Source organism: Leuciscus leuciscus (genome assembly GCF_965113295.1).
Source record: "Leuciscus leuciscus genome assembly, chromosome: 12".
Taxonomy (NCBI): Eukaryota; Metazoa; Chordata; class Actinopteri; order Cypriniformes; family Leuciscidae; genus Leuciscus; species Leuciscus leuciscus.
In genome coordinates this window covers 22,425,804-22,436,165 of record NC_138736.1, presented here as the reverse complement: position 1 = coordinate 22,436,165, position 10,362 = coordinate 22,425,804, and the positions used below count along the sequence as shown (strand labels likewise).

The window sequence follows — 10,362 nt, the reverse complement described above, 5'->3', positions numbered from 1 at the left end:
ATTTCAAACATCTGTATCTACAACAATGTGTGTGAGCATGCTTAGTGTATTGATTGGTATTGTTTAAGCCTTTCTTTTGTGTATGTGTTTTAGCCTATTCTTGATCATTGATAATTTATGGTCTTAAAACGCTTGAACCTCATTCATTGTTGCTTGCAGCTATATTTCCTCCAGTATCTGTGGCTTTACATTCACTATGCAATAAAGCACGGTACAAAATTGATCATGATCAGTTACCATAACTGACTAAATGACAGTTGATTAATTTTACAAATCTTAAAACTTAAATTTGCAGGTAACAATTTATAAAACAAGAAAAAAAAAAGGCAATGATGTTTCAAACTTTAAGTCATGCTAACAGTTTCTAGTATTTTGAGCTCGAGTTCTCCGCTTGTTCAAGTGAGGTTTCTATATAATATCACTTGATTATATAAAACTGATAAACATCTTTCTTCCCCGGGGAGCATGTGCTCAGAACACCCAAGTTCACATCTTTGTCACCCGTTTCACTTGTAAGAATTGAGAAATTACAAAATGCCGGACAGTCTGGTTGAAGAGCGACCATGACCCTGAGAGAGGACAAAGGACCTCTCTGGAAATTAGCATTTAAACTCACCATTTGTGAGGCAAAGTCTCACCTCCGAAACATCCTAATCTACATCTCTCCCCCACTCCCATGCTGAGACACATGTAAAATACCCAAGAAAATGTATAGTTTAATGTGAATGATTATCATTGAGTATTTTTCATGTTTGGTATCATTTAAAATGTCACAGTGTAACTGGTACAAATGTCTCATTTCCAAATAAGTAAAACACAAGGTAATAAGGTTTTTAAGAGTTTAAAAATAACTGACATACAATGGAAGGTGATCTTCTGTCAAATGATCACACCCCCCCAAAAGGTGTAACCTCTGAATGCAAATTTCTTTTGTTAGTACATGTTTCCAAGTGAAAAAGGTCCTGACTATATAATGAAATGTAGCAAAGGGTTCGGGGCCTTTTCTGTACCTGAGATTGGCCTGTGAGGCTGAGTGTGAGACCTCTCAGTCTCATGCATTTCTTAATGTTGGGTTGTATCTCTTCTCTTTATTCCAGAGCATTTGATGTTTTGTATCGATTATCTTTGAATTGATTATGAAGTTGGCATGATACATTTACCTGACATAATAAATTGTTACCTTTGATTATGATTTTTACCTTCGTTTTATGATTTTACTTTCGTGTGTTATACCCATTTTACAAACGGTGTTTGTAAATTGTAAAATGTTTATTCTTATATTTTATCATTACTAGTCTTTTTATTCTTTTCTTTTCTCTCTTTGTGTGTACAGCACTTTGGTCAACTTCAGTTGTTTTTAAATTGTGCTTTATAAATAAACATTGTATTGTATTGTATTATTATGACCGCCGCTAGCGTAGCTAGCGAAAGCGGTCATATGGGGATTGTCAGAGTTTTTTTTTTTTTTTTTTTGTCATCTACTGAATTTGTCAACGATACCAGGGACACCGAAACACCGGGGAACATGAAATTTGGTGGGCATGTAGCCCCACTAGACTTTTACAGAAAAATTTCATTTGGTCCCCGGGGGCCACTCCCCCCCCACGCTGGGCCCCCCCAAACCCAAAAAATGCAGTTTTTCCTAAATAACTACCTGAACCGTGGCACCGAGGATGAAGAAATTTGTATGGTACGTTGGTCTTAAGGGCCCACATCAACCTAGCCCATAATCACTCATTTGTGATTTGCGCCCCTCCCATAAAAAATGAAAATGCAATAATATTCTGCTTTAATCACCCCTATCTTCAGTTGAGATGTTCAGAACTGCACCATATTTCATGTGTATGATTAACTTGACATCCTCTGGGGGTATGCTAAGTTTCGTAGAATTTCATCCATGGGGGGGTATAAAATAAATTAATTTATGTGCACATTTAGTGACTGTACACTCATCGGCCTGTAGATGGTGGTGTTGAGCGAAGGTCTAGGATGATACTGTCACACACACACATGCAGGAATACAAACGCAAGCATGCACACAGACATCCACACGCACAGACACACACCCATACACACACATACAAATCCACATGCACAAAACACACACACACGCACATGCTACTACTTTTTTTAGGTATATACATACACACGCAATACAGCCAAATTGCTCCACGTCATTTATTTTTGTGGAAAGCCAGTGCAGGCCTGAGCGGCGGTCATATTTTGTACCGCCATGCGGTACATCTAGTTCTAACTGACTTTGGCATTATTTTAATTAGAGTTCAAAGGAATAGTCAAACATTCGCTCAATTAATGATCCACAGATATCATTAAAACCTTTTCATTTATGGAGTCAGATGAAATAATGAGAGAATACATATTCAAATGTATTGCATTTAATCAAAATACTTTGCCTCGAGAAAAGACAGTAACACGTAAAGACCTTCCGCGCTGGACGGATGCCGGTTTTGGGCCGATTGAACGCGAGCTTACACTGCTGATGAGTCTACATCCCTGTACAGTTAAATGCTTTAGCCTTAGGTACTTGCTAGAAATGTACATCTTGCACAGATAGAGATAAAAATTTTATTCCAAGTTAGACAGCACAAACACACACTCCAACTGCCAGTGGCTCACCTGGGCCTTATTCATTGAGACTACAACAAAATGAACAATATCAGATTGCAGACAAAAGAAATAAGTCGTTGTAATCCATCATGAACATTTGAGTGACTTAAGGCAAGCTTACAATACATGACTTTTGGCCGGATTTTACGGTCACAAACCCCCGGATCCTGGCCAAATCAGCACTTGTTAATTATTAGCAGTGACATGATCTGAGCCAGTCTCGAGCAGTCACAGACGCTATGATAAGATCCAACAGGCCACATGAGCTTTTAGTTTGTACGATGCAACAATGTGGAACTAATCCAGTCAATCACATTGCAGATGGTATAAACATCTCAGTCTCAAATTTCATGCATTAATTTATGTGAGAAAACATTTTTTGGAAACCCTTTACAATAAGGTTCATTAGTTAACTACCTTGGTTCACATAAACTAAGAATGAAAAATACTTCTACAGCATTTATTAATCTTAGTTTATATTAATTTCAACATTTACTAATATATTATTAAAATCAAAGGTTGTATTTGTTAACATTAATGCACTGTGAACGAACATGAACAGCTGGATTTTTATTAACTAACATCAAAGATTCATAAATACTGTAACAAATGTATTGCTCATTGTAAGTTCATGGTTAACTCTTTACAATGAGGTTCATTAATGTATTAATTAACGAACCTTATTGTAAAGTGTTAACCATTTATTTGATTTTGGTCGAGACTGCCTCTTGACCAAAGCTCTTTCCGTTTGTGCAACTCAACAGCGTTGCGCTCTGCTACAGATAAGAAACCCTTACAGTGAGCACCACAGCAATTCAGGTATTTTTGCAGTCCTGTAGTGTGAGCTTGCCTTTAATGTGAACAAATTTTGCACAACACACCTTTCCATCAAAACAGGTCTCTGCACAGGGCGACCCAGAAGGCATGCACACTTCAGTAGAACACATGAAGTAAATCTGTTTGCAGGGAGGAAACAGAAACCATCAGGTTGCCTTACCAAATCATGATTCTGATCATGTGTTTTTGTTTAGTGGTTACCTCCTCATTGAGATATTTATTGGTGGACAAATCCATGAACTGAAAGGCTTTAATCTCAAAGCGGCGCTGGTACTGATTCTGAGGCAGATGTTTCACATAAAGTATGGAGGTATTGCCCGAGTCAAGAGGATTGGGGCATCTGAAAAAAAAAGAAGAAATTCATTATCCAAGGATCAATCATGAATGAAAAAACTAAAAAAATAAAAGATATCTGAGAAGCAAAACTTCTAAGTATGCATATCAATTTCTTAGCAGCCTATCATTTCAAAAGAAGTTTACTGAACTGAAATCCAAGCAAGTTCACAGGAATTATGGAAGTTATTGAAGTTAACTAAATCATTGCATAAATCGTGACATTTCGAACAATTATGCATCTACTGACAGACACATAACTCAATTTTTTACATTTTATTTTTAGCTTTCAAACTGGGCTCTCACAACCAATTACAAACAATACATTAAATGTTCATCGGTTTAAAAATTCTACTCATTGCATAAGCGACATCATTTTAAAATTCTATTTCAAAATCAAATCTGCGTCCTCAACTCAATGCTGCAATGTTAGCATCTTTGTTTTGAATTTAAAATGTAGGTTCTTACTCTTACCCCTCAAAAAGCAGAACCAGGGCACTCTTAGCAGAGCGTGGATAGGCCACACAGTAGTGAACTAGAAGAGTAGCTGTAGGTTTTGGAGATCTCAGACGCAATTCCAGATATACAGGCTTCCCCAAAAGAACATGTAGGGGCTGATGACACTGTGGATAAAACTTGGTGAAAGTCTCGTCTGCAAGGATAAAGGAGAAAATGAAAAGAAAATATGAAAATATAAAATATTCAAAAAAATCACTATTCTGATCAACTAGAGCAACCAGCTTGACCGTTATAGAGCTTCACCCTCAGAAATCAAAAGCTGAACTCCAAACAGTCCTTCAGAGAGCAGGTATGGAGGAAGACTGGGACTCCTAACCATGTACCCTGCGCTGGCAAGCACAGGCCTGGAAAGCAAAGGATCAGCTGAATCCTTCTGGTAGCGGCATTCAACCATCAGTCTAAGGAGCACAAAATAAAGAGGAAAAATGAGACTGAAACAATCTTTACATAGCCATTTAATTAAAGCTAACATGAAACAGAAGCAGCGAAAGTGTTTATCATCAATATTGTGGCATACATGTGAAACGGCTCAAACAAGAAAAAAGGTAGGGCAGGACCACCCATGTGATCAAGGTGAAAAGGTGAAATCAGCTGAAAAGGAAGATTGTTGTTTTAAGTTACTACTGTGATGAAATATTACAAAGGTCTGAAAGTTGAAACCATGCACTAAAAGACCAGGGGCCTATACCATGATGGTGGTTGAAAAAACTGGTTTGTCAACTTGAAACTGAATTGGTTTGTGTTACAGGATTAATCATAAACCATTCATCAACTTTCTCTATCAACTCAGGCTTTGATCCTGAGTTCATGGAGCACTTACACATGAAAGTGTTACACCAATCACATGCCTTGAAACAGGAAAAACTGCGATTCACTTCGAGAGAATCAGCAAGATTCAAAGATTAAGAGATTGAAGATTATAAAATACAAATACATTTACACAGCAAGAAGAAAATAGCTTGCTATATCAGTGCAAGTGAAAGTTGTGAAGTTAGTTTATACACTTGATAAGGTATACAGAGATCTCATTTCATCAGAGGAGTCACTTTGCTCGATCTCCTACCTAGAACATAACCTGCCTCAGAGCAGGTTAGCCAGGGAGCGCAAGTTACTATGGCAATGAACAACTATAAGCCACTTTCATGCTGCCTAAAACTCAAGGTTGGATCAGACTAAACTGAAACATCCCTGGCTATCCACCTAAACCAGCTTTATGGTATAGGCCCCTGGAATGTACATTTAAAAACAAAACAAAAAACACATTTTCAAAGAATTTATTTTCAAAAACCTGATAGGGTTATCCCTGGAGATCACACCATACTTCAGGTTGCGAACTCTGATGAGGGCCTGTACCTCAGCCAGGTAAATTGTCGTCTCGCCTATGACCTGATGTAAAATGACAGCAGTTGTTCTCATTTCTTTCAATCAACCAATTGAATCAATGTACAAGACAGAGCCAGCAAGGGGGTCTGAAGTAACAAGGGGGGAGGAGGGGGCGTAACGCAACGTATCCCCAGATAGAAAAAACATGTGGCTCATTCACGTAAATAAACCTGTTGCTACTAAAACTATGAAACCAAAAGCTACTGAGAAAATACAGATGTCAGAGCATTGAAAAATATTAACAAAACAAAGGAAAATTGCCTGAGCCAATATATTTGAACATTTAACTCATGTCCATGAAATAATCAGTTTAAATAATCCATGTCATTAATTTATTTTCACATTCCTTTTGACTGAGGGGGCAGGACAGTCCGGGTGAGTGAGTCACACCCCAAAGATGATGCTTCTAAGGCAAAATACTTACATAAGAACGTGTTCCACACTCAGTGACAGAAAATTTGAAGATGGCCAAGTCTTTGTTGGAGATAACAGGTTTGCAACCAGTCTTCCCAGCAACAGTCAAGCTCATGGGGTTCACAGGGAAGTTTGTGAAATCATTGTGAACAGCAAACACAAAATTCTTATCAGCAGTGCATTCTGGGAAAACAAAGTCGAGACAAATGTCCAAATTTGTCAAATGTCAAAACTAATTTAATTCACAACAAGTGGATATGCACATGGACTAACCGTAGCCTTGTTCCAAATGCTAAGAGCGACCGCATGCACAAGGTTAGATATTAGCATAAAACACTCAAACCACATGTCCATAAGGGCATTCCACACACTCTTTCCTTGGAAAAAAGAATCCCACCAGTAAAAATACCAGTAAAAGTTTTTATAGAATAGGATCATGGCAAAGTTGACATGATTCATTACATAATTTGTCTACAATACGATTGGTTCTTCATCTGTATAATCCAGCAAATCCTTCTCAAAATCATGAGTTTAAGAGAAGTTTCTAGAGAATTCTATGCTTTAGTAAATGGCGGTATAGCAGCAATTTAATGCAATTACTGAACTACCAAATCTGTTAATCAGAACATAAACGTATCAAATTTAGGTGTTTTTAAAGTACAAGGAAAATAAATAGGCCAAATTTGAAAGCAAAGCAGAAAACCCTGACTCCTTGGAACATGTCAAATGTATGGGTTTGTAATGCCAAACACCACCTGTAGGGAAACAACAATTTAACAATCAATATGGCAGCTGTAGAATGGAAGTCTCTCCTTTCAACTGTAAGAGGCAATTGCTTTTTGATAAAGGAATTGTCTTTTCTTCACTCAACGCATGTGCATTAAGTGGACCTAAAAAAATAAAAAAATTCAGGACTTGAATTCATGGTACCATTGTTGTTACTTTTAAAACTGACTTGCCTTAATATACGCTAGTTTCTCGCATTACAGTTTTAGCTGTGAAGTATATAAGAAAGAACATACCATCCATGGGATAGTAGCAGACTGAGGTCATTGCATCAAAACAGCATCCTATGGTCAGGCACTCCTCTTGCGTTATACCCGAAGTACTACACGACACTCTCTGATCGGCAGAGATGCTGCAGCCTTAAATGAAAACAAGAAAAGCGGAGTTAATTTGAGGAAAGAAGCAGGACTTCAAATTCAAAGAAGTTAAAGCTGGAATGTAGCAATGCAAAGTTATAAATGTTCAACAGTGAGTTTCACATTCACCAACTGGTTTGCCGTTCAGCGGCAGCAGGTTTGGTGGGGATTGGGGAGATGATTGAGAAGGTTGTGCAGGCGGTAGTTTCGCACACGTCTGATCTGACTGCACATTGAGCCGTTTTAGGGAAGCAGTGAGACTTTGTTTTGCATCACAAGACAATGTAGCGACATCCAACTTTCCAGCTTCATTTGGATAGAGGACCCTCAGGGTATAATAGCCGTCCTAAAGAGAACAATCATGAGAGAAAGCTGGGTGCAACATGAAACTGCATTTGCAACTAATATTTTAGGTAGGAAAGTATAGGGCAGAATTTAAGATTAGCTGAGAGGTGCTTGGATTAAGGAGAGGTGAAAAATAAGAGTGCTTGGACATCAAAAGAAAAACACCATTTGTTTCACAGGTGCATCAAGACATTCCATTTTGCTAATACTTTTTTTCTTTAGAATAACATGCACTGACAGTGAACCATTTACAACAGGACCATGAATGTGAACAAAGTTAAAAAGATTGTTCATCTGTCATGTTGTGTCATACCTCTGCATGTGATGCATATCTTTTGTAAGCTTTTAACCAAACCAATCATTTGTAACTCACTTTAGATAAAAAGCATCTGCCAATAATGTAAATCTTTCTTCTGTGGAACACAATTTTGGCAGTCTACATTGACATTCACCATGTAAAATAAACAAACACACCAATAACAAAAACATTTTTCAAAATATCTTTTGTGTTTCACAAAAGAGAAAAGCATGCAGGTTTGGAACAACGTAGGAGTGAATAAATGACTACTATAATAGCTGACTTGATGTGAACTTCAAGAGCAGAAATGTTTCCATAACTTAAATACCTCCAAGGTGACATGACAGCCAGTGTAGTCAACAACCAAAACATTACGTCCATGGCCTTGTGTCAGAGAGTATCCACAGGCCACTGGGGCCTCAAGCACAGATTCAATCACTGCAAAACCTGAAAATATTTATGCAAAAAAATGAAATGCCCATTAAAATGACATGCATGAAAACAAACAATTGCTACAGGCTACTAAATACTTACCCAAGATTTTGACCTGACTGAGAGATCCAGAGGGCAAAATCACTTTCATAGTATTATTATTACAGTAAACTGCCAACTCCGATTTCATTTTATGTTTACTGTTTTTAGCCAGCACTTCTGATTTATTAGCTTCACCATCAGAATAATCATAATCTACGCCTGAAAAATGATCTAAAGAAGAGATCGGCTTAATCTGTAATAGAAACAAATCAATGTAGCACAAAAACAAAACTATTGTTTTCACTCCCTGCCAAGCCATGTGTGCCTAAAACGCAGCAAAAGATGGGATGGAGAATAAAGCGCAATGCTGCAAAATTCTAATAATTAAAGTGTTACTTCATTTATAACACCTGTCTCCACCAGTTCCTATAATTAGCTGAATATGAATTAGGTCACGTGACGCTTTTCTCAACAAAAGGACTTTGTTGAAAAAACGACCTGACCTAATTAGAATTCATTATTTTAATGTGTCTGAAAACTCGGAACACAGTGCCATCGCACAGCTTTCCCACACAGATATTTTGATAGTTGGTCAGCTAAATAAAACAGACGATTGCCAAATATGTAGTTGTGGGTGAAGATGCGAAAAATAATATGAAACTAATATTTTACAGAAGAAAGCTTTCTAGGCTCTGACCCGGTAAGGTTTGTGTCGAGTCATTCGCTAGTCTGGTTGTTTGATGAGAAAGAGATGAAATGCAGTAATAAACGCTTTAAAGGGACACTTCACCCATTTGCATTAAGCTTTGTATTGTTAGAAACCCAGTCATATATTATAATAAACGTGGATTTTTCATTAATTTTTCCCTGAGATGGGAGAAATAAGGATTTAAGTGTTTTACTTCCTGCTTATTATGACGTAAAAATCATCATTTTGCGTCATAATAAGCAGGAAGTCACATTTCATTGAAAAGTGTAGAGACTACAAACACTAGCTCCTCATTATTCCAGGGGGCGGGACCCGCTCACGCTACAGGCCTATTACAGATCAGTGGGTGGGACTTCACTTTCTGAAACTAAAAGCAATATCCTCCATCTTGTTTGGAAGCTAAGCTAACAGGCACTGTGGAGCAAGCTGTGAAGATATGACAATAGCGGAGGGTAACGTTACTCAATATGATGTAGAAGAAGAGGATTTCGGAAGTCTGATGCTCGAATCAGGTGTTTGTGGCTACCTTTACAAGCCGCATAGCGAAGAGCAGCCGAGGCAGAAGACCTGCCTGTCGCGGACGAGAAGCCCAGACTGGCTCGAGCTGGGGGCGGACTGGTGGCGCCGGTGATCTCACTATGCAACTACGAACCGCTACGAACACAGAGATAGAGTCCGTCTGCTGCAAAGCATTTAAACGATGCCAATTTCTCCTGGACGAAATCTCTGAATCACACGAGGACACGGACGTTTGTGTTGTGAACCATCCTAGTTTCGCACCGCATCTGACTGAACATCCCGGTAACGTAACCATGCAATAATTCACCACTTCGAAAGAAATACAAATGAGGAGTAATTCATTAATGAGTTCGCCAACTAACTAACGTTAGACATTTTGTGTGAAATGAATTTCAAGCTCCGGTGGTAGCTAGCCTTATGGACGGATGAGTGATTCATATGCGTCAGAGTCTCACTAGTAGCCTTGTTGTTTTCAACTGCGCTCTCTAACTGGTAGGCGCGGCTTGGGAGTGGCCTCCTAGGGCAGCGAAGCAAGTGCATTCTGGGAGTTGTTGTCTTTCATCCACATAAGCCAAAAATAAATTTTCTGGCTTTTCTCAGTCTAGAAAGCTCCAAATTCAAAAATAATTTCACATTTCTTCTACATAAATGACCTATTTTAAATACACATTCATCTTTCCAGAGGTGAAGTATCCCTTTAAGAATCAGTACAACTGCAGCGAATGACATTCTGTTCTCTGCTGCGCGAAACAGAGGAAACG

The 10,362-nt window shown here is 38.3% G+C and overlaps 1 protein-coding gene across 2 annotated transcripts; it reads right to left on the bottom strand.

Moving 5' to 3' along the window:
- Nucleotides 1-2,572: 2,572 nt before the first annotated feature.
- LOC309510784 (zona pellucida sperm-binding protein 4) lies at nucleotides 2,573-10,299 on the bottom strand. 2 transcript variants are annotated; one of them, XM_082185671.1, is made up of 11 exons: nucleotides 8,434-10,299; nucleotides 8,228-8,346; nucleotides 7,386-7,602; nucleotides 7,137-7,259; nucleotides 6,125-6,297; nucleotides 5,606-5,703; nucleotides 4,561-4,715; nucleotides 4,273-4,450; nucleotides 3,667-3,805; nucleotides 3,510-3,584; nucleotides 2,573-2,657 (listed from the first exon to the last, which is right to left on the bottom strand). In XM_082185671.1, exons 1-11 carry the CDS (start codon nucleotides 8,690-8,692, stop codon nucleotides 2,649-2,651), a joined length of 1,545 nt encoding a protein of 514 aa, XP_082041797.1. In that variant the 5' UTR covers nucleotides 8,693-10,299; the 3' UTR covers nucleotides 2,573-2,648. The 2 variants fall into 2 exon arrangements, with proteins under 2 accessions (XP_082041797.1, XP_082041796.1); XM_082185670.1 differs by having other exon boundaries at nucleotides 2,573-3,584.
- Nucleotides 10,300-10,362: the final 63 nt, after the last annotated feature.

Bases quoted from the DNA above. Each gene is read 5' to 3' on its own strand.
- LOC309510784 (XM_082185670.1), bottom strand. From the start codon at position 8,692: ATGGCTTGGCAGGGAGTGAAAACAATAGTTTTGTTTTTGTGCTACATT. The intron at 7,603-8,227 runs GTATTTAAGTTA...TGTTCTCTTTAG, and splicing joins GCTGTCATGTCACCTTGGAG to GACGGCTATTATACCCTGAG. The intron at 6,298-7,136 runs GTATGTTCTTTC...TTGTTTTCCCAG, and splicing joins CTGCTACTATCCCATGGATG to AATGCACTGCTGATAAGAAT.